The following is a 24,843-nucleotide window of genomic DNA, read 5'->3' on the forward strand; positions in this document are numbered from 1 at the left end:
GTGGCGGAGGTTAGGCCCCTCCCCTCCAGGACGTTAGAAGGTAGTGGTGATTCTTTTCCCTCCCAGGTAAATATGAAGCATTTGCTCTATCAGCTCTTGGGATGAGCTTTGAACTTGTGTCAGTGATATGTTTGTGGTCTTTGTATGTGGACAGTAGGCCAGGAAGTGGGGATAGATGGGACATTCCTTTGGGTTCTCATGGTTGCTCCTTATTTATTTGGAAATGAAAATGAAATCTAAAAGCCTACCTATTCCATCCATAGCATCTCTTCGCTCCTGTTTTTTAAAACTGATCATCACTGAGTGCATTTTGACTGAGGGTCAGCCATACGGCCCAGCGAGGTGGCGAGGGGCAAGTAGGTGTCAAAGTGGATGGAGCGCCATACTTGGCACTGTGTCCTCTTCCTGAGTTCAAATCTGGCCTCAGACACTTCCCTATGTGTGTGACCCTGGGTGAGTCACTTCACCCTGTTTGCCTCAGTTTCCTCATCTAAAATGAGCTGGAGAAGGAACTGGCAAATCACTCCAGGATCTTTGCTAAGAAAACCCAAATGGGGTCCTGAAGAGTGAGACACAACTGAAAATGACTGAACAATGACATGTGGCCCAGCGTGGAACAGTGTTACCCACCATTCTCCTCTCCACTCTCGAAAATACGTAGAAAACAAAGTGAGGGGAATAAAGGTGTTTTTGCACATTTGGAATAATCTGGGCAGTGGTGTCAGCTTTTGGTCAGCTCTGTGAAGAATCATCCCATGAGACCACGAGGGATCACAGAGACCAACACTGCATGTTACAAAGGAGGAAACTGAGATTCATGAAGGAAGGAGGTGATTTATAAGGTCACACAGTCCACTGCAGAGCCGGGAAGAAAACCCAGTTCTCGTGATTCCTTATCTGGCATTTTTCTTAATCTCTGTCTCTGAAGTTAGAGGTTTAGTTGTCTGGAGATTGAAGAGGGGTTGAACATTGAAGGATGAAAGTGGGTTAATCCTCAGCAGTAAATGGATTTTTAAATGGAGCAAAGAGCCCTCCAGTGTCATAACTTGCTGATTACGTACATCCTTCTCAGATATTTCCAAATATGAGGGAATGTAGGTTACAGGGCAAGTGCTAGCAAGCTTTCTGAAGGCTTTGAAGGCTTCAAAATAGTAGGGTTTGCAAGTCTTATGGAATCCTGACGTCCTTTAACAACTGGGATTGAGCCGTTGGTTCATTTTTGAAATTACTTTTAAAGATAAAATGTTACTATCCATAGCAGTTTTTTTCTTACAAATCACCTCAGCAAAGCATTTGGGGGCAGTCCATTTCAGGATCAGTGAATGGTAGGTAGGTTTTCTTTGTTGCAAATGTATTTTGTTGTCTGGGGATTGAACTTCAGAAGGTTTATTGTTTTGTTTTTGTACAAGGTCAGCATTCGCATGGTGCTGACAAGATGGCCATTTGCAAAGAGCAGTGGACATCTAGGCTCTATGATTAGCTTATCAGATTGTCACCTGTGTGCACCTTGAGCCAATCACTTTACCTTTTGCAAATACCCAGATTTTCATCCTTAGGCTCTTCCTCAACCCCTCATTCTCTCTCTCTACATAGCCAGCCATTGCCAAGTCTTGTTAGTGCTGCTCCCACATTCCTTAGCTCAGCCCCCTTCTTTCCACCTCCTCGTTGAGGCCTTTAGCATCTCTCACCTTGGTTATTACAGTGGGCTCCTGTTTGGAGGCATCTCTCCCTTTCCCAGACCATCTTCCAAGCAGCCTCTAGACGTCCTCTTAGAGCACAGGTCTGACCATGTCACTCTCCTACTCAGTAAACTCTGGGGACTCCCTCTTCTCCGTGTGGTCACAGACAGTCCCGTTTGGCTCTCAGCAGCCTGGCCTCAGCCTACCTTTCCAGCCATATTATATCTTAGGTGAACTGGCCTTCACAGCTTCCCCATGACTCTCCGTCTCTTTCCTATGACTGCTCAAGTAAATGTTCCATCTTCTGCCTGCTGGAACATCCTCCACTTCAAAAAAATCTTGTACTTTTTTGTATATACTTTAAAAAAATAAACACACAGGTGCATAAACCCATGTTCTCCCCCAGTAGATGCAAGCTTGAAGCCAAGTTTTGTTTTCATCTTTGTATCAAGGTCATTTAGCCAAGGGTCTGGTGTGAAGGGGGCTCTTAATACATGCTTATTGATTGAGTGATTTTACCAAGGGAGTAAAATGTGCATGTAGCCATCAGTCAGTATACATTCAGTAAGCACCTACTGTGTGCCGGTACTCTGCTGAGGACTAGGGAGAATTTTCTAATAGACAGTTTACAAGTGTCAAAAAGGCTTTGTAATGACACTGTAAAACATCCCTCAATGTCCAGTTTTCAGCCTGTTTTTACTTTGTATTGTCTGACATCCTGCACTATTTCCCCCTATGTTATTGTGACTTTTGCTGTGAGGTTGTCTTAGATGCTTATAAATTACTTACCAGATTGTTTTGTTAGTTTTTCCATTTAAACAAAGTAAAGGTTATTATTTATTTTTGTCTATAGAAAGAATGGTTAGAAATGCTAAGTTCACATAATACCTGCATCAACCAGAAATCAGCGGTTGTACTCTATTCTCTGTTTTCTCAAGTAAGCCAGTAATTTAGTAAGCCTGATTCTTAGCCTTTTGTTTAAAGTTATTTATTGAAGAGGTTTCCATTGTATGTAGTAGAACATTTAGATTGAAAAACAGTCTGTAATTAGGCACAGATAATTAGCATTGTTAGTGCACCCCTGTCATCTTAGATCATTTATTCTTAAAGTGAACTAAATTATCTTCTATAATTTACAGAGAAGGGAAGGTGGGGGGGAGAGAGAGTTTTGTCACGAGGGTAAGTTTAGCTAAAATTACCTTGAAAAGATCTCTAAAGATTTCTACCAAATATTAGGCAGTAAAAATACGGGCAGATTTTTTTAATGGGATTTCATTTTTAGATCTAATGTCATTTTTTTCTTAGAAAGTACTTCGGGGGGTTGGGGGGAGAGGCAGCAAGCTGCCCAGTGTGGAGTTTGATGCCTCACTGCTCTAGATATTGTTCATCAGTTTCAACCAGTCTCTTACATCTAGTCATAGAGTATAGATTTTGTATTATGTAACTAACTGTCAGATGCTTATCTTAGCCCTTTGATCAGAAAAAAAAAAGCATTACTTTGGATTCTGAAGCAAAAATGAAATACAGTCAATTATGCATACTCTGATATGTGTGTAATTGAATATGAGAAGGGTGTAAAACAATTTAGCTTAGTACAAATATTGGCTGGTGATTCAGCAACTGAGCTACAGCTTTTTGTGTAAAACCAGAGTCTTTAAAGGTAGCACAATTCTTGATTTCTCTAAAACATCTATTTATTCTCTAGACTATCTTAAGACATCTGCAAACATTAACATCTTGAGGATGGGTGCCATCTTTGGGACTCTTTCAATTGAGCTTTGCACTAGCCGTACTACAAGATATCCTTTTTGGGGAATATATGTCCCTCTTTTATGTGTCTACTTTGATAGATAATTGGACACTTGTCTATGTTAACCACCAAAACACAGTGACACGTAGACAAAGAGACAGCCCAAAAATCTTGTTCCTCGGCATATTTATCTTGGACAACTGCTGCAGATGAGGCACTGAATTGGTCTCAGAATTGACTAGGCATAGTATAATTAGATTATATTTGGGAAATTGCATCATGCTTTTTATAACCCCATTACTATCTTTTATTCTTTTCATCTCCCCAGTATTATAAACTTCCCGTGAAGACTGACTATGCCACGTTCTTCTTTCAGGTCTCTTGTGTCAGGGATCTGAAAAAACGTTGCACAGTTACCACCCACAGGGAGTTTATATATTAATACACATCATGTAATTATAGTGCCTAGAATCATGTCCCATATCCTCAATAAATACTTGTAGATCGATTTTGAAATTTACTTTACATGTACTATGATTGAAGGAAGCTCAGTATTTAAAAATTAAACCTTAGAAAGCATGTAAATTGAAAATCCATTATTTACTTTACAAAAAGATTCTTCACGGTTCTTACATAGCATTTTCCATTCATGAGTTTCAGATAGGATTTCACTTCAGCTTTGCATCTGTTTGATATGAAGAGGTAGAGATAAAATGTTTTGTACTTCCAACTCTTCCATGAAATTATATCTGGTTAATTTGAGGGTGAAATGACTTAGCAAAAATGGATATAATTTCACATACTTTTAAAAAAATTTCCATGGCTTCCACTTTATTCATGAATCTATATATCAACTTTGGAAACTTAAAGGAAATTAAGTTTAGCATTTTGAGTATCATTACTGTGTGAGCTTTATGTCTTGGGCCATACAACAGTGACATCAAACATCTTGGGCAGGCACCACATATGGACAGTGAGTTAGGGCTAGAATTGAACAAGACAAGGAGATTGTTCTATGTCTTACTTTTGGAAATGGCAGGATTCTTTTAACCTTTCTGAAACAAAGGCTCAGCTTTTTAAACTAATATTTTGTGTCTGCGACACATGGAATCCTATACTGCTGTCTCTGAAGAATTGAGAATGATTATCACTCGGAGGGTAATCCAGAGGCACTACCTGGTGGGTGTGAGTGGACTGGAGCACATTGCAAACAAGGATTGTAAAGGATGTCATCAAAGATTGCGAGTGAAAAGGTTGACTGGTCTTAGGATGAGAAAGAGGGATGGATTGCTCATGTGCTCCATTGTTGTTCGTGTGATGTCAAAGGGAAAAGGAAGGAACCCAGCCCATTGGGTGCATTCCCTTTGATATATGTGAAGGAGGACAAAAGCCAGAGGATGGAAGAGCCCAAATCACTGAGATCACAGATCCTCAGGAATAGTTTTGTACCATTTACTTTTTTAAGTACTTTTGAGTTATTAAAAGCTAAGATGTCAAACACATGGGACCCGAAGCACTCCCAAGTGTGGCTGAACCTGATTAAATTGTAATTGGGAGATTTTAACAAAATAAGAATACAGCAGAACACAAATAATGTCAATATATGGTTTTCTAAATCAATATGTAGCCCACAGGCAATGTTATGTATGACTTAGTGGCCCTCATTCCATTTGAATTTGACACCGCTGATTAAAAGCAACATCTGCTTTTCAGCAAACTTCTTAATACTACTTTCCCTTACAAATCTATGAAGATAAAACTCTCTATAATCCTGACTTGTTCCTTCATTTCTTCTAAGTGTACAATTTACATGATCACAATAAAAAAATGCTTAGGAAAACCTCATTTGGTTCAGTTTCTATCACATAGAAAACCATGGCAATCTTAATATTTTTGTGTGCATGTCTTTTGAATTATGTGTTTAGCAACAATATTACATAACTTCATATCTATACTAATCAATCCATCCAAAAAATGGAAAAAGGAAAAGAAAGTGAATAAGTTGTAGATTCAAAAGCTACTTTATTCAAAATTTAATTAAAAATTCTACATTACCTAAAAATTTTAATTAAAATATTATGAAAAATGCTGATGTTTCAGAAATTCAAACACACCTTTCTGTGTTATTGTGGTTGATAGCACTTTAGTTCAATTTTATAATCTATAAATTATCAGAATTATGTGGGCCCACTTTATGTAAAAATAATGGTATTATACTTTTTATCTTACAGTAATGTAATGATCTTTAATAGTGCGTTGGTTTTTTTTTTCCCACATTAAATGACAGTCGAGGAAAGGATAAAATTCAAGATAAGGCTGAGGGTGTGTGAGCTGTCAGATACATGTGTCTGTCTTGGGTTGTTAGAAGTTTAAGAACTGCTAGGCTAAGGCAGTGAAAGATAATGACCTTTGTTAAAATTCTCAGGTGCCATCAGGTAAGTGAGAAAATTATAGGCTTATTCATAATTTAAACCATTGTCCTTTCATTTGGTTCCAGAATTGGCAAAGGTTTTCAAGGAGTCATGAAAAGGTGGGGATTTAAAGGACAACCCGCCACTCATGGTCAGACCAAAACCCATAGGAGACCTGGAGCAATAGCAACTGGGGTAAGTATAGGCAGGCTTTTTTTTTTCCTTCTGTCTACGCCCTCTTTAGAACAACCATCATTTAACTCATGGGGGAACTCATGGTTCTGGTGTGGATCAGAACCCTCTCCATGTTGGAGTAGATTGTAATCATGAGTTGCCGTGGTCTCAGATATTCATCATTTTATGGCCAGTGTTTGGTGGGAGGAGGACCTTGGAGTTTAGGAAGGTTGGTCAGTGAACGGCCACCAGTGGGTTTTTTGCATCTTTCCTTCTCCATAGAACTTGCCAGACCTCACATTCTACAGCTGTAAACCTCAGGAATCTGAATTTTTAAAGTGATTTTATTGAAAGAGAAGTTCTGTGGGTGACATTTTGTTAATTAGATCTAGCTATGAAATACTTTGCTCTCTCCTCACTGAATTCATGGTCATTTACAAAATTGTACCAGTGTAGGAAAAATAAAGTTGATGGATCTATACCGAAACATAGATTTATATTTAAAGCTCAAAGGGATTTTAGAGGGCATTTAGTGCAACCTTCGATGAGGAGCCTCGGGCTCAGGGAGATAAGTGACTCGTCCTCTGGCACACAAGTAATTAAATAGTGGAGCCAAGAACAGAGGTCATGTCCATACGGTCTATACCTAGCGTTTTTCAGATTTTGACATGTAATTGCACGAGCAACCCATTTAGTTAGATAATCAGAGCATGTGTCCTAGAGTAGTACTGCAGACGGGCAGTGAAAAGAAGATGATACTGATTTGGGAAACAAGAAGATGCTTTCAAGTGATTCCAGCATCCCTGCCACTGCCCAAACCTATCTTTTTAAAACTAGTATTCTTCCAGCAGTGGTGTATGCCAGCGAATCACGGGATATCACATCACAGTCTTTGAAGAGTCAGTATTGCCAGTGACCGGGGTGAAGAAAGGAAGGAAGGAAGCATTTATTAAGCACCTACTCTGTGCCAGGCAGTGTGCCTTTATGAGTATTTTCTCATTTAGGTATTCTAAGTAAAGACGTTTAAGGGATATGAGTAGGTTTTAGGCTACAGCTCATGGTCGGCCATGATTGATGCGCACGGACCATAAAAGATATCACCAGTGACATGGATGGTAAGAAAAGAAAGTGGATTGGTTATGTAGAGAGTGAGAGATGACAAGCTTGAGCATTGGTGTATTGTGCAGGAAATATTAAAACAACCTTCTGTCTAGCATGTTGGGTTCATCTTCTTTGGAAGAGATATCCAAAGGTATGTATAGAGGCTAGATGAGAGTAGCATGGAGGATTGTGATTGATATAGCTGAAGGCAGCACCCACACTGATACCATTAGGAATCCATTGAAGATTTCGAGATGAATCAAGGATTGACGTACACGGCCTTGAAGGACTGAGTCCTAAAATGTTGACCTGAGTTTCCAGAGTGAGCTGGGGCTTCATGATGGCCCGTCAGTGTGTATTCCATTCTGTGTAAAATTAGGAGACAACTAGAAAGTTATTTGGCTTCCTAGAGTACATACAGCTTTAACACCTTCGGTTCTCCCTCCTTTCATCTCTGTGTACACGCTAAGATGGATTGCTTCACGTGCTCTGTGGGTGATAACTGGAAAGGGTCAAGGATCACAGACTTAAGAGATGGAAGGGTTTGGGGAGGTCCTTATTTTGCAAAGGAGGAAACTGAAGCCCGGAAATACTTGGTTAGTGGCAGCGCCGGGACTCAAGCAGAGGCCCTCTGACTCCAAACTTGGCTTTTGTTCCACTGTTTGAGGAGATGGAAGAGAGAAGACCCAACTTGTTGTCTTTAACCTAGCCTTCTGCCGTTGTTGTCTGCCCTCAGTCAGTCATTGGTGCCCTGTGAGACGAGCTACTCATTAAGATAGGAATGGAAACGTGAACATTGGGCTTTCTTTAGACTGACGGCTCCCCTTTCCCTGCATATGTTCATACTTTCCCTTATAACCAAAATCTTGCCTTTTCTTTGGATGGCACAATCTGAAAGTGGAATCAGTGAAGTATTATAGGGAGTCGATATTATTTGAGTATCACCCCAAATTTAGGTACAAGCATACGATGAGGAGTTAGAACAGTGAATCTTTACCTTGCTTTTCCGTGTATTACCTCTACTGCTCAAAGTGATCTTGGAGTGCCAGCTTCCTTTTTATCTTCTGCAATAACTAGTATAGACATTGTGCAGAAACTAATAAATCTTTGAAAGGAAGAAAATGTTTATACACTTAAGTGTATTCAGTGAATACACTAAAAAATTAGTTCCTATCACTACTGTTTTGGAAACAGAGAATTGTAGGCATTCTTCAGCTCTGGAGGAAGCCAACACAAATGTACCCAAAGGTACTTCCTGCTCTTCTCAGTTACAAAGCCAGCAGGCTCCAGGAGAGGGTCGGGGGAACATTAAGTGCTTTGCAGGGAGACACCCATGTCTAAGAGCTGTGAGCCAGGGTTTGGGGGGGGCACCTGAAGCTCACAGCATCCAAAGGATCTTTTCCTTCTGTACCTTGCAACAACAGCAGATTCTATGGCCATAGTCTCCTCCAGTGCACATGGCTGATAGAAACTGCTGCTTCTGCTCCATTGAAGAAACAAAGGAGGCCTAGTCAATGGCTGTTCTAGACTTTATAAACTCTCCCAAATTTGGGGGGTAAAATGGGTCTAGAGCAAGCTGTGCCCTTCCTATAAACCAGGATCTCCTGTGAGGCCTTCAGAGTAATGGCAATGTGGACCTCTGGAGGTGCAAAGTCTACCTCCATCACTTGAACCACTTCATCAGTTCCAAATGGTCTGTTGAATTATGTTGGGATGGGTACAAAGAGGTCCTCCTTTACCTTCTGACTCCCGACAGTCAAGGGGTGATGGTGACTGATCACAGTGGGGGTGGGAGGGTGGGGCTTTTAATCAGGTGGTCTTGTCTAAAAGTATTCAGCTTAATACTCTGAAGAACTTGGTGCGTGAAAGTTTAGACTTTTTTTTTTAATCTAGATTATTTTGATTCAGATCTGTGATATCAGTAGTATAGGACATTCCCCATATGGAAAATTTCTTTGCCCCTGCAAAACAGCAGCAGACCTATTCCTTATATGCTTTGAAAGTTGCCTCGAGCCATCATGTGATATGCCCCAGGTCACAGAGCTGGAATGTGTTGGGGGCAGAACTTGGAGCTCACCCCCTCTCTCCTATTTCGGCTGCTGCCTCTGGGGAGACTTCAGTGCAGGAGTTAAGTGTTATTAAGCGCTAAGTCTCTGATAATGTGGTATACAGCCTTCTCGTGGAGTCTTCTCCATTTATGAACACCTAAAGAAGTTTTATGTCTTGAGAATCCACATGCTGCAGGGAAGCTTTTGCACAGCTCCTGAGTGAGATGGCCTCCCAGTCTGTTAGAGCCATCTATCATTAGATTCAAATTGGCCTTGGCTGGGGGACGCTGTTTGATTACCTGAATAAGATGTTACCAGGACCGGGCAAACAAACTCATTCTCTTAGGAACTGATTCTGTCCTTTACTCACCCCTGGCCTCAAGGAAGAAGTAACATCAAAAGAAGGAATGAGAGGACTGGGGCCATTCAGAGAGCTGGGGCCCATTTAGATGGCGGTGCCTTCAGTTAGGGACTGACTGTGTTGTTGTAGCAAGGTCCTTCTATTTTTCTTTATTACTTTTTCCTAAGTACCACCTGTGCAACTAGGAGTCTGTTGTTACAGTACAATCTGTCATTGATATCTCTGGTAAAATCTCTTCCCTGCCTCATCCAATTTTTATCTTGTCAGTCCAATTTAGAAAGTAATCCTTTTAGACAAAGTATATTTTGAGTGGATATGTAACTTACTAAGGGTATTTCACAAATAACCATTAGGGGGGAAAGACTGTTTAACACCTTTTGATGTAAAGGATTTTAAAATTTAATAAATGCCCTTAGGAAATCAAGAACATATCAGATTCATCTTACTTTTTTTTTTCCCTTATAGGACATTGCCAGAGTTTGGCCTGGAAAGAAAATGCCTGGTAAAATGGGTAACATATATCGAACAGAATTTGGACTGAAGGTGAGATTTGGTGTAAAGAAAATACATTCTGGGAACATTTACACTAAGCAGGAAGATACCAAAATATATTCATATATACCTATCTGTGGTTCTTCCAGTAGTTTTGCTTTTTTTTAAATGAAAAAGTATGGATAAGTCTTGAGAATCTGGCATTTTTAAAAGGATTAGCCTGAGAGAGTTACATATGTGTTTGCCTCAGCTTTGCAGTTGTATGCAGTTGGCAAATTTTATGTGTGTAGCCTTAAAGGTATTAGAAATGATTAATAATTCACTAACACTATCATCCTAAATGATATAGATGTAGTTGGATTTCCTGGCGAAATTTGTGAATTTCCTTGGAATAAATCATCTGTAAATCTATAGAGATGCCCAGTCTACCCCTAGTTAGAACTCGGAATATACCAGTTGAGTTGTTTTCAACAAATTGAGTTCTTACCTGGTAAAAGTCAGAAGCTGATTGGCCTTCTGTTTAGAGTTGAAGTTTTTCAACTTATGCAAAGAATATCTTGAATGCTTCTTCTAAAAAGTTTATAAACAAACTTTATTTTTATTTCAGTATCTTGTAAACCAACCTGACCTTTCATGAATGGTGATCTCATATAGTAGTCTCATACAAATTTCAGAAGAAAAACCTCAAATAAATCTCAAAGCACTTCTGTGACTTTGGGCAAGGTGCAGGGCCTCTGAGCCCCATTCCTCCCTCAGCTGTCAAGTGAAGAATTTCAGTGGATTGCAGACAATCTCCAGTCCCTGTCCAGCTCCACACCCTACACTCTTTACAGTTGGTTGTAGAACTGGAAGGTGCTGGCTGGCAGAACCCCAGTTATATTACTTCAGTTTTCATGCATTAAGCGAGTCCTCTTCTCATGAACTGAAGTGTGATGAAATAATGTTTCTATCTAAATGAAGCATAATGAGGGGCAGCTAGGTGGCGCAGTGGATAGAGCACCGGCCCTGGATTCAGGGGGACCTGAGTTCAAATGCAGCCTCACTCACATAACACTTACTAGCTGTGTGACCCTGGGCAAGTCACTTAACCCCACTGCCTAACCCAAAACTAAACAAAAATAAATGAAGCATAATGAACTAGTTATCCTCTGAGGAGACAGAAGAGTGAACCCCAGCCTCCTGTGGTTTCTTTCTTTTTTTTTGGCGAGGCAATTGGGGTTAAGTGACTTGCCCAAAGTCACACAGCTAGTGAATGTTATGAGTCTGAGGCTGGATTTGAACTCAGATCCTCCTGATGCCAGGGCTGGTGCTCTATCCACTCCCCTCCTCTGGTTTCTTAAAGAGAGCCACAATGACATGAGCTTTTTGTCATTGAAAGGTACCAGAAACATTGAGTCTCAGCCTCCATCGCTTAAAATAAGATGATTCCTTCCAAGTAAAGCACACACACTAAACAGTTTGCTTCGCTGTTTGATAGCATTCCTAAGACCTTCTTAAATAACTTCAAAAAAGTTAGATTAGGTAGCAGCTTTGTCATTGGTGACAGTGCAGGGTCCAACAGCAGAGTCCAAAGGATCCATGATGTTGCTTATGCTTTCCTGCAGTTTGTATTCTAACGCTGTAAAGCACTTGTTTGATTCTTAGAGGGACATTTTATAGGTGATCGTTTTCCTTGTACTTCACCAAAGCTCATGAAAGCATTCAGACTCACTTTTGAAGCTCTTGGGTGATTGTAGAAAGCAGATTTCAAAGTTATGTAATTGAAACTTTAATTTTCATTTTATGCCCTAGGTGTGGAGGATAAACACGAAACACAATATCATCTATGTGAATGGCTCTGTGCCTGGACATAAGAATTGCTTAGTAAAGGTAAGTATACTTTTTTTTCACTGTCTGGGGTTAAATATATGTGATCCAGAGTTTACTGCCTTGAGTGAGAGGGGAGGAATCATCAATTCCTCAGGTGTAACAACCTCAATAACCTCTCTCAGCTCGCAGGCTGTACACAAACAGCCTGCAGTCCAGACTCACCCACAGTGTGCCCGCCTCTCGTTTACTTCCTTCTCGTTTTGTTGCTTTGTCCTCTCAGACCTTAGCGTCTCTCCTCTATTTGCCCTTCTCTTCTCCATTTCCCACCATTGCATTTAAGAGGCCAGGTATCCACATGTGTGTCGGAGGGTCTTATCAAGTTCCTTGTAGAGTCTCTCTGCTATTCTGCATTCACCGTTAGTGCATAAACCTGAATTATTTCTGTGACGATCCTTGGGCATATATTGTCACTCATCCTGCAGGATGTGATAACTCCAGGTCCCGTGAAATAACACAGCTTGTGACGAAGTGTCTGTGAGCTGTCCTCCCACCAAGCGGAGGACACACGTCATCAAAGTTGATAAGTCGGCTGTTGTAGCAACTTTCAAGTGGAAGTTTGTGAGCGGTCTAGAAACCAAGATTCTTAGCTCCCGCTTCCCCTATTCCTGCCCCTCTGACACTAAAACAGAGGGGAATGAAGATGCATGGGACCAAGAGCTGTTTTTATTTTTCTTTATTTCATGAGTTTCCATGACCCCCTCCCCCAGAAAAGAATTCTTATCACATACTTGTGGTGTGCCTTTCTTGGATTAGGTAGGTGAGTCCTCAGAAAAGAGAAATGAAACTGGGCATGATGGCCCACACCTGTAATCGCTGTTCCCGAGAGGCTGGTGGATTTCTTGAGATTGAGAGTCACAACTATGCGAGGGCTCGAGTCAATTATGGGTCTCTACAAAGTCCAGCATAGATGTGGTGAGCCCTGGGAGGAGGGAGCCTACAGCAGAAGAGGTACAAATAGGGGAACCTAGAACAGAGAAGATAGAAGGGAACAAAGCCAGAGGTGCATGGAGACCGTTGGCTGTGGCAGGGAGAGAGGCCACCTCCCATCAGCGGCTGGGGGAAAGGAGGCGATGAAGGAGAACTTCAGAGTGGTAGAGATTAAGAGAATGGGAGAAAAGGGAGCTCACTTAAAATGGTGTCAGTCTGCTCCGTGAAGAAAGAAGGCGGGTTCTCAGCTGAGGAGGTTAGTGTAGATGGGAGCAACGCTCGTGGGTTACAGGGAGGTCTGGTGTGCGAGTCCTCCTGGGGGGTAGGGGGGACTTAATTGCTATTCTCATCTAGCTCATACATACCTTTGAATATCTCCATAGTCATGATGTTCCGCTAGCCAGACCTAGTCACTTTCCTGACATCCTTCCTCTTAGAGCTTTCAGATGTAGAATGTCCAAAAGAGAATTCATTATCTTGCCCCCACACCCCCCGCTTTTGCAAACCTCTATTTCTGTTGAAGACATCAACTTTCTAGTCTCCCACATTCGTGGCCCGAGTATTCTCAAGCCCCCGCCCTACCCTGAACCTCCAGTCACTTAATAAATCTCATCATTTCTGCCCCCACAGCCTCTCTCCTGTGACCCCTTCTCTTTACTCACACAGCAACCCCCAGTCCTTCACCACCTCCAGCCTGGATTATTTCACCTCCTGATTGGCCTCCCGGACTCCCCTGTGTCACCACCCTGAATTTGGGGACGATAGAATCTCCTCTGGTTAGCTTTTGAAGCCCTTCACACCTGGCCTCTATCTGATTGTCCCGTTTCTCACACACCGTAGCTCTTCTCGTCTCCCTGGCATTGTCTTCCCATCAGAACTCATGCCTGTGCCCTGGCAAGCCTGTGCTCTGAGAGATGAGCTGTCACCTTACCGCCACTGCCGAGCCCTGTCAAAACGTGGACCCTCGGCACTACCACTGGTGCTCCCTGGGTTTTGTATTTCCCTCTTAGAAAGCTGCATTTTGTACACAAAAAGTGACTTGGTTATAGCATAGATTAATGGAAGCATAGAGAATTTTATTGTTGGTTATTTGTACCCTTAATGAGGTGGGGGGCCGAAGGGCTGGGGGTAGGAGTAGGGGGGTGGAGTGTCTTCCACACCTCACACTCTCAACCTGGTTAACACTTGAGTCCTTAAAGATTGTTAAGCTATAGTTTGGTAGCATCATTCCAATGGGAAATGTATTTTAGAAACCTTTGAACTTTCCAACCTTATTAAGTATAAGACTAGGACTTTTATTGAAATTGAATTCAAGTTTAGTGAAATAAGAAAAGTAGCTTAAGATATTTTAAGAATTTCATGAACAATTTTAAAAAGATTAAAATAGATCTATTTTTCTATAGGTATAGCAGCCATGTACTTATTTCACCCAAGCTATTCATTTTCTTATTGCCAAAATGATTATGCCTCATTTTTCTCTGTGTGTATATAATTATATGTAATTTTTAAAAATTCTCCGTGAATGAGGACTATGGATGAGTCAAATACTGTCGAGAAGTCAGGGATATTTTTTTCCAATTAGAACATACCAATATGTTTACTATAACTAAATGTTCTGTGAATTACCAGGTAACATCATAATATCATAGCATAATAAAAAATCACCACAAGAGATAGGGTATGAAGTATCCTTGACTCTTTATGAAAGGAAGGGCAAGGACATAAGCACGTTTTAAGTACCCACCTATGTGCCAGGCATCGTACTAAGCACTTTAGAATTATTTCATTTCATCTCCGCAGCCAGCCCTGTGAGGTAAGAACTAGTATGATCCCATCCCTGTTTTACAGTTGAAGAAACTGAGGCAGAGGTTAAACGACTTGCCCAGAGCCACAGCTAGTGGCTATTATTTAGCACTATAAGTAGTAACAGAAATGTGTGTCACCATGGCCTGTATGAAGATTCAGAATAGAATGGGAGATAAATGGATATAAGGGGCAGCTGGAGGGCGCAGTGAATAGAGCATTGGCCCTTGAGTCAGAAGGACCCGAGTTCAAATCCAGCCTTTGACACTTATTAGCTGTGTAACACTAGACAAGTCACTTAACCCCAATTGCCTTGTTTAAAAAAAAAATACACACAGACACACATTCTTACACTGATCATATCTCAGACTCACATTTCCAATTGCATTTTAAGATTTCAGATGAGGTATAGTTTCATTTCTCAGCTTCACCGAACAGCCTGCTTTCAAGAGGTAGAAATTAAAATTTAAGAGGCTTTTAGGTCAGTAGATTTTATATTGACTCCTTCCTTTCTAAAATCCTTGCATATAATAGGCATTTAATATTTGCTTTTTTGAGGGCCAGGTGGTATGGTGGATAGAATGCTGGGCCTGACATCAGAAAGATTCATCTTCGTGAATTCAAATCTGGACTCAGACATTTACGAGCTGCGTGGCCCTGGGCAAGTCACTTAACCCCTTTTGCCTTCGTTCCTCATCTGTAAAACGAGCTGGAAAAGGAAATGGCAAAATACTCCAGTATCTTTGCCACCCTGCTCCCCTCCCCCCCCAAAAGATGGGAGCACAAAGACTCAGACACGACTGAAAATGTCTGAACAGATTTTGAGTGAATGAATTTTGTATAGAATGTGCCACTACAAGTGGTGCTTTGGAATTTAAGGTTCGTATTAATTGGAGAGATGAGTGATCTCTGGGATGGCTGCGATTCAACAAAATGTTGACGATCAGTGACGTACATCAGCAGATGCCGAAGGAAAGAGAGACCACGGACAACAGATCAGTGTTTGTCTTGTCTGTCAAACCATGATTACAGGAGGGATCGCTTTGTTTTACATAATTCTTAGGGCAGTCGGCACTTGGTAGCAGCGTTGATTAGTAATGTAGTACTTCTTTTCCTAGATCCGGGATTCTTCCCTGCCTTCCTATAAAGACTTCGCCAAAAATTTGCCATTCCCTACCTATTTTCCCGATAATGATAACGGAGAGGAGCTACCAGAAGATTTATATGCTGACGATGTTTATCAGCCCAGCGAACCTTCTGTCGTGTACACTTAACATCGCTGCACGTGGCGGACTCTCATTTTCGGTGGACGTTACAGAGCTGGAACGAAGAGCCAGCCACCACCTCCTTCTTTCCACAGTCTTACTGGTAGCACACTGGGCCCTTCGTGTCAAGTGAACGGTTCAACCTGGACTTGTAAAACGTGGTATTAAATAGAGCTCATTGATGTTGAATTTTAAGCCGGGCAGCAGTCTGCATATTAAAAAATCTTTTTTTGTAATAATGTTGTGGACTTCATTCTCTTCTTATCAAATAGATACAGTTATATTAGTTATTTTTTTTTCAGAACTGAATTCAATTTAGTCAGTTTTTCTCCTCTACTTTGAGAGATTAATGTAATGGGGTAATGAAGCGAGGAGTTGCCAAACCTAGTGCGTTTCAGCTTACTTGTATAAAGAATCTCCCTAAAGCGTCCAATGTCCAGTCATGTGCAGTTTATGCCTTCCTTCTCCCTCTCCCATCACTACACGGTGATGACCTGAGTCCCTGATCAGATTTCTGGCGTGAAGGGAAATGATCATATTCAGTCTAGGAGATTTCAGCACTCATTTTGAAGGAAGGATAGCAGTTTTTCAAACTGCTTCCCAAAGGAGCCTGCGTGTGTTTGTCTTGTCAAACGCATGCCCTGTCCTACCATAGAAATTCCATTTATTCCTTCCACATCAGTAGACAGAGCACCTTCTTTGTAAAAGGAATTCTGCTATGTCCTGGAAGAAATCCTATTTTGGACCAGACAGGACTCCTGCCTTCACGGGCATTGAAAAACGGAAATACATCCCTGGGATTCAACATTTTACATGGCAGGTGCCTTGTAAAGGTACAGAACCCAGTGTCACTCAGAGTCGGAGGAGGAATTAATACCTATTGTACTTATCCAGTCTTAGATGCATTCATTTTCTTAAGATGAATTTATCCGAGTTTTAAGTGAACTAGGACCCCATATATTATCATTGCAGAGGAGTTTTCAGTTGGCCTAATGTATAGTTTTAATAAAAGGTCCTTTTTCCTAAAAAATACTCATCTTTAGAAGGTTATATGCCTCTCGTTTTGCTCCTTGTTTATGGCTTGAGACTTAAAATATTGATTTCTCTTATAGATTAAAAGTGTGTTGCCTACCTCTGCTCCTAAAATTAGCTGCAGATCATAGGAATTTAATGACCTAAGAAACCTCAGGGAATGTGCTGAGACAGGACATTGAAAAAAGCTTAGTCATAAGAGAAATGGGATCTCGTCTGCCTTGTAGTACTTTCTTTGGAGAAGCAGAAGGGATCCCAGCGTTTTTTGAGAGTTTGTTTTGTCTTTAAAGCTAACAACCAGACAATGCAATTTTCCTCCCTTACCCTAGGCCAGCACATTATATTATGTTAAGCTTACTCTTCTCTGCCATTTCAAACAATGAAATAACTGTAATCATAAACTTAATTTTCAAATTAATAAAATTTTGATAAGCGAGTAGCTGCCAAATACTAATAATGGGAATTGCCACTATTATAAAGAATCAACCACACTTTTCAAGGAAACCAGCCTGACTCCTACAACTAATTAAGATTTAGTATTCACAGGACTGCTGTGTCACATGGCCAACAAAATGGAGGACCAGACATTATTTCCAATCCTCATAACCTCTCAAATCTCTCCAAAAGAGAAATTATGAACCAAAAATAAATCAATTTCAGCTCTCGCCATGGTCTAGGACACAAAGTATCCCTAAAAGGTAAGAACCGTATCAATTAATACCTAACATTTACTCACAGCATCTCCTTCCCCACTAGCCATCAAGTGACTGGCAGCAAGGTGGCACTAGCTGCCTGATGCTAGCAAGGTCTTGCAATAGAACATGATTCCACACTCCAATGCCCCCACCCCCTTTCCCAGTGCCAGGGAAATCCAAACTCCATAAGGCCGGAATTTTGCTGAGGTTGCAGTAGTTCATATGGCAGTTTTCTGTGCTTGAATAGAGCTCAGCCGGGAACAGAGGGAATGGGGCAGGACATATGTCAGGGCTTGTAATAGAATTAAACTCTATGCCTTGACCCCTGGCTTCCTTCTAGTGCCACAAAGATCCACCCTCCAAAAGGCAGAAATTTGCTCTGACTGCAAAAGAATCCATAGATCACCTCCAGGGAAAAAACAAAACAAAACAAAACCGAAGGCTGCAAACTCCAAGACGCATAATGGTTAAATTGAGTAGTTTCATTGAGAAACAAATTCTGCAAAGGACCAAGAGAAGGACCTTCAAATACGAAGTAAAAGAAATTCAGATAACACAAGATTATTCTTCACTCACCAGAAAAAGCAGGAAGGAATGGATTAATGTGTTCCAAAGAGCAATGGTGCTCAAGATATAGCCCATGAACTGTGGTTGAAATTTGAGCTTAATCCTAAATGAAAAAAAAAATAGATGTTTAATAATAAGGAAGCATTTGAAACATCCTTAGAAAAACCAGTCCTAATGAGATTATTTACTTCAAAAGAGAGAAGTAAATGAAAGCAGCAAAGGATTACAAGAAGATAACATCAGAGACACCAGTAAGAGACTTCTTTCTAAATGTACATCAGGAGACAAAGGAGAAGGAAATCAAAGTAGATGTGATGGTGGAGAAGCATGCCTGAAATATCATGGAGTAGACTTTACAACACCTGGCCTACAGGTGAATCTGTGCTTTTTGTTGGACTAAACTATAAAATTGGAGGGTGCATAAAAAGAGGAAGAAGATAGAAGAGATTGGAAAGGGGGAAGGGAAAAAGAGAAACCTTGCTTCAATGGTTTGGAGAGGGTACCACTGATGAATGTTCCTGACAATGAAGGAAGATAATTTAGAAAGGGAAACGAGGACCTTTCAATGGGTATTATCTGAAAGGATGTGGTGCTTAGAGAGACCACTAATCCTGCCTCAGGAGAAGGGGAATCAGAGGTCCTGAAGGCAATCGATACCCAAAAGAGAGGGGAGGACACAGAAGGACCCAGGAAAGATTTTGAGACAAATGGGGAAAATTACCAAGGGTAGGGCAAAGGTCCGTGATGAGCTGCATCGTCAAGGACATAGGAAGAATCCTAGCCAGGGCCATTATCTTCTCTGTCACCTGCATGAATTGGCATTTTTCTAAGAGTGAGGCACATTGGGATCAGAGGGTTCAGGGAGCAAACTGCAAGACAGTAACCCACTAGAAGGGAGAACCCAAAGTAGGTACATCAGAAGTTCTGATTTCATGAGGAATACAGAGGATAAAAACAGAACTAAATGATAATGGCTTTGAACCAGAGAATAAAAGTCTACACTAGGTAGAGAGGAAAGATAAATAATTAAGAGAGTGAAGGGGAGGGGAGGGAAACATTCTAGAAAAAATGCACAATGAGATTTATAAAAACAAACAAAGCAAATTGAAAGGGAAGTGAAGGGAGATTCTGCTTGACTAAATGAGAGGTAGAAAAAGAAGGTAGAATTAGTTAACCAGATAAAAGCAAGAAAGAAAAAGAAACTAAAAAGCAAAAGTCCAAAGAAAAGGGGCAACAAATGGGAGTGGGGTTTAAGGGTGAAGGGAAGAGAGCTGGTGGGAAATTTTTTTTAAAATTAAACTAAAATAACTGAAGAATTGTGTTTACAGCAGAAAAGGGGAAAAATCATAACTTTAAAAAAATTTAAAGATGAATGGAGGAAAATATAAACACACCCTTCAACATTAAATATGGAATATTGGAATAAACAATCCAATAGAACAAAGAGCGACAGACTGTATAAAACAAAACTCCACAATCTGTTGCTTTTAAGAAATATTTTAAAAACAAAGACATACGAATAAAAATGAGGGACTAGAATTTTTTTTTTTTACCGTGCATTAAACGAATCCAAAAAGGCAGTTGTAATAACATTCTTAGACAAAGCAAAAAAAAAAAAAAAAAAAAAATTCAAGAAATAGAGTCAAACAAGGGAATTACATTATGCTGAGAGGAACCAAGACAACAACAGAATCAATATTAAACTTAAATGCTCCAAGTGCCTTAGCATCCAAATTAAAAAAGAAACATTATCTATAGATAATACATATTAATGAAAAGAGATGTTGATATCCATTTTGGATAATTTTAACAGAAAGATAAACAAAACAGCAAAATGTAGAATTGAACAAATTGCTGGAGAATCCAGAACCAAAAGACTTGTGGCATCTTCTAAATGGACTACAAAAGAATATACATATTTCTTAGTATGATATGAAACTTCTACAAAAATTGACTGTATTAGGGCACAGAGATATTGCAAATAAATGGAGAAAAGGAAAAAATAGCAAATGTATCCTTTATAGACCATAATGCATTAATAAGTCATTGTTGAGATGCAAATGGAGACTTAGCATTGAAATCCTAAATGAATGGGTCAAAGAACAAATCATAGAAACAGTATTTATGTTTAAAAATGATAAAACAACAAAATTTCTAGAATATACCTAAAGCAGGTGTTAGAGGAAAAATTATATCCCTACAAATATAAATTTAAGACAATGGAAGATTAATAAACTAATGTGCATTTTAAAAATAAAAAAGTCAACAAACAAGCCTAAAATAAGCACAAAAGTGAAAATATTAAAAATTAAAAGAGAAATAGATTAACTGGAAACTAAAAAAAAAACAAATGATGAATGAAACTAAATCCTACTTCTTTGAAAAAAATTTAATAAAAATCATAAATCTAATTTGATCCAAAAGAAGAGGGCAGAAAATCAAATCAATAAAATAGCAAATGAGCAAAGGAAAGTCACAACAAAACTAGAATAAAAAGAATAATCAGAACCTGTTATACATAGTTATGTGCTAAGAATACTCAGAACACAAAAGAAGAGAGGAACATCTTCAAAAATTTTAAATACTCAAACTATCAGAAGATCAGATAAAAATCATAACCCAATCTCAGAAAAAGAAATAGAATTTACTTTAAAGGGACTGCCAAAGGGGTTGGGGGGGGGAGGGGAGAAACTCCTGGTGCTGATGAGAGAATTTGATCAAACTTTTGAAGAACAATTAGTAGTCATACGACACAAATTATTCTCAAAAAAATGAGAGAGAGCAGTCTACCAGAATCCTTTTAAGAGACAAATACAGTTTTAATACGTTAACTGAGGAATGATAAAACACAACAGGGGGAAAAGTATAGACCAATATTACATTGATTAAATATGGATAATAATAAATAATAAACATTGATTCAAAAGTTTCCAACCAAATATTGTCAAAAAAGACTGCAGAAATTTATCTAAGAAGTCATTTATTCGTTATAACCAAATTGGATTTTTGCCAAGCATGCAAGGAATAGTTCAACACTGGGACATAATTAATCATATTAAAAACCAAAACATCCAAAACCACATAATCATCTCAACAGATACAGAAAAAGCCTTTGACAAAATATAGCATTCTCTTATGCTAAAAACCCTACAAAGTACAGGCATGGATGGACCTTTTAAAAAAATATCTTAAACATCTATCTAAAACCAAAATCAACATCCTATGCAATGGAGATACACTAGAACATTCCCCACTAAATATGAGTGTAAAACAAGGATGTCCACTTATTTGATATAGTTCTGGAAATGGTAGCAACAGCAATAAGAAAAGGGAAAGAAATTAAAGGCATAAAGATAGGTAAAGAAGAGCTAAAACTATGCCCATTTGCCGAAGGTAGACTTGGACTATTCTTGAGATCAGTAAAGATCCTAATTGAGATAATTAATAGCATCTCAAAATTCAACTGCATTTTTCTGTAATAGTAACAAAATCCAAGAAGCAGTACTAGAAGGGGAAATCCCATTCCAATTAGCTACAAAATGCATAAAATATCTGGGGACTGATCTGCCAAAGCACACAAAAGCCTTCGATAGATTCCATTTCAAAGTGTTCTTTAAAAAAGTAAATATCAAATAGCGGGAGCTATTCAGTACTTATGGTTGGGCTGTGCCAATATAGTAAAAATGACAATACTACCAAAGTCAATTTGCACTTCTAATGATATACCAATAAAATTACCAATTGGATACTTTGTAGAACTTGATCAAATATAATAAAATTCATCTAGAAATATAGAAGATCTATAATGTCAAAGGAAATGACAGAAACCGTTAGGGACAAATGGGGAATAGTATTTCCAGACCTCAAAGTGCATTATAAAGCAACAGTCATCAAAACTATCTGGCACTGGTTGAAAAATAGAGATAGGTCAATGAAGCAGACTTAATAAGAGAGAATCACAAACCATGGAGCTCACAACCCAGTATTCAATAAAGTAGAAAACATAAATTTCCAAGAAAAGGCCTCCCTATATGATTTAAAAAAAAAAAAGTGCCGGGAAAACTGGAAAATGGTCTGACAGATAATAGACCGACAATTTATGCCGTATTTCACAATACACATTCCAAATGGATTCATGGCCTTAATATTAAGGATCATACTATAAAAAATTAGAAGAGAAACAGATCATACACCTCTCACAGCTACAAGATGGAGACATGTTCTTAACCAAACAATGGATAGAGGCAATTAGAAAAGACAAAATAGATAACTTTGAATACATGTAATGGAAAAACTTCTGCACAGATAAAAATGTACTTAGGATAAGAAGGGAAGTGGTAAAAAATGGGGAAAATATCTACCAGATTTTTCGGATAAGGGTTTGGCATCCAAGATATATGAACAATATATATGTGTGTGTGTATTATAATTATATATAATTATGTGTATTATAATTCTATATATACATATATATATATAAAACTATCAGCCATTCCCCGATAAATAAATGGTCAAAAAATATTTACAAAAACTTCTCAAAAGAAGAATTGAAAAGTATTAAAAGCCATACAAAAGAATGCTCCAAATCACTAATAATAAGAAAAATATGAAAACAAACTTCAAGTTTCACATCAAACCCTGCACAACTGGATGTGAGGTGAAATTTTTTTGTCATCTTGAAAAAGACCACAAAAGGGCAATACTTAGTATTGACGCACTGTGGGATGATAAGCATGCTAATACATTATTGGTGGAGCTGTGAAATGGTACATCTATTTTGGAAAGCAATTTAGAATTATGTAAACAAAGTGATTAAATATCCACTCCTGAGCTTATATACAAAGGAAGCCACTGATTAAAAACAAAGTCTCCAAATATACCAAAATATTTATGGCAGCACTTTTGAGGAAAGCAAAGAATTGGGAACAAAAATAGATGTCTATCAATTGAGGAATTGCTAAACAAATTGTGGTGATGAATTGAATAGAATATTATTATCTTGTAAGAAATGATCAATGTGTTGATTACAGAGGAGCATGGAATGATCTGTATGAAATCACACAGCGTAATGTAAGCAGAACCAAGAAACAACATCCACAGTAACTGTGTGGTCATGTCTGACTCTTCCTGACCATAACATACCAGGCTCAATACTGTCTTTGGGGTTTTTTTGGCAAAGATATTGGAGTGGTTTGCCCTTTCCTTCTCTACTGGATCACCTTTAACATAGATAGATACACAGTAACTACAACAGTGTAGATGTTGTCATACAACATAGAACAACAACAAAATCAAAAGTGAATGTTGCAAAATTATAAAGATGAAGCAAGGCTCAAAAGGAGAGATATGAGGACACTGCCAACCCCCACCTTTGCAGAGGAAGGAGTCCAAGGTGGTGCACACTGCAATGTTGCAAAGTACAAAAACATTGCAAAGTTTTCAGACTTTTTCCAGCGCTGATAGATTGTCCTGCTTTCTCCCCTTTTTCTTTCTTTTTGTCTTTTAATAAGATGCTGTTTGTTATATGGGGTGGGAGGGGAGAGGAAGAGATGCCAGAAAAAACTATGATGTTGTAGTTTTAAAAAGACGTCAATAAAAACTTATTTAAAAATCAAAGATCTGGTGTTCACGGAGTCTCCTTAAGGCTATTCAGTCCATGTTTCCAGGTATACATGTAGAAAGAGACTTAACTACAGAAGAAAGCCAATAATCACTGGTTCAGTATTTACTATGTGCCAGACACTGTACTGGCTCAATGAATATGGAGGCGCAAAGTCCTTCCATCAAAGAGTTACATTTTATAGAGGAGACAAGATATACATATGTAACTTCATATGAAATAGAGACAATGTTATTTTGGGTGGGAAGGGCACTAGCAGCTGAAGGTGGGGAGGCATCAGAAAAAACTTGACCTAGAAGTAGGAGCTTTATCTGTTACATGACCTTGCAGAAAAATGCTTGACAAAAAGTATCCCTGCCCTCAAGGGGCTTAGAGTCTGCTTGAAGCAGACATTAAAATCTTTTTTTGCCAGAGGGACCTAATCTTTTCCAACACCTTTGTTTTATGGATTAGCACAGAGGTCCAGAAAAGTTAAAAAAAAAAAGTAGCAAGGTTAATTAAAGAAGGTACTGGACATGTTGTGTGGTCCTGGACTCTTGCCACTTAACTCCAGTCAAGTCACAACATCTCTCAACATCCATTTCCTCAAGATGGGAGTGATATCTGAACATGGTTGTCGTGAAGAAAGCACCTTCTAAGTGGTCCAGCAATGAGAGCCTCCCCACAGGAAGCAGAAAAGCTTTGGCCTAACAGAAAGGACTGGAGCTCACTGACCACCCTGGACCATCTCTCCTTTTTCCCCATCTGGAGGATTTCCAAAACCCAAAAGCACAAATACTAACAGAGAACTTGATGCTTCATCTTGGAACCGCTGAGTAGAGGTGAGGGTGGGGATTGAGAGTCACACCTCTACTTCAGTAAAGTCACTGGGGCAGGTGAATAGAAGATGGATGGGATGGGGAGACGCATGAGGCGGGGAGATCAATCAGGAAGCGATTACACTAGTCCAGGTGAGAGGGGATGAAGGCCTGAGTGGGATGGTCGCCATGTGAGGGAGCAGAAGGTAGAAAGACAGGATTGGGTAATGTGGAGTCCCCATTGTCAGCCCG

At 39.4% G+C, this 24,843-nt stretch overlaps 1 protein-coding gene across 3 annotated transcripts in view; it reads left to right on the forward strand.

The window, feature by feature from the left end:
- Nucleotides 1–16,116, forward strand: part of MRPL3 (mitochondrial ribosomal protein L3) — a 42,879-nt gene extending 26,763 nt beyond the window's left edge. For all 3 annotated transcript variants that reach the window (XM_027871902.1, XM_027871901.1, XM_027871900.1), the window contains exons 7-10: nucleotides 5,927–6,035; nucleotides 9,990–10,067; nucleotides 11,808–11,885; nucleotides 15,734–16,116. In XM_027871902.1, the coding sequence (XP_027727703.1) occupies nucleotides 5,927–6,035; nucleotides 9,990–10,067; nucleotides 11,808–11,885; nucleotides 15,734–15,889 (421 nt within the window). In that variant the 3' untranslated portion in view covers nucleotides 15,890–16,116. The remainder of the gene's footprint in view (nucleotides 1–5,926; nucleotides 6,036–9,989; nucleotides 10,068–11,807; nucleotides 11,886–15,733) is intronic.
- The last annotated feature ends 8,727 nt before the right edge of the window (nucleotides 16,117–24,843 follow it).

The sequence above is a fragment of the Vombatus ursinus genome, unplaced genomic scaffold, assembly GCF_900497805.2.
Source record: "Vombatus ursinus unplaced genomic scaffold, bare-nosed wombat genome assembly UNPS02014799.1, whole genome shotgun sequence".
In the NCBI taxonomy this organism is placed as follows: domain Eukaryota; kingdom Metazoa; phylum Chordata; class Mammalia; order Diprotodontia; family Vombatidae; genus Vombatus; species Vombatus ursinus.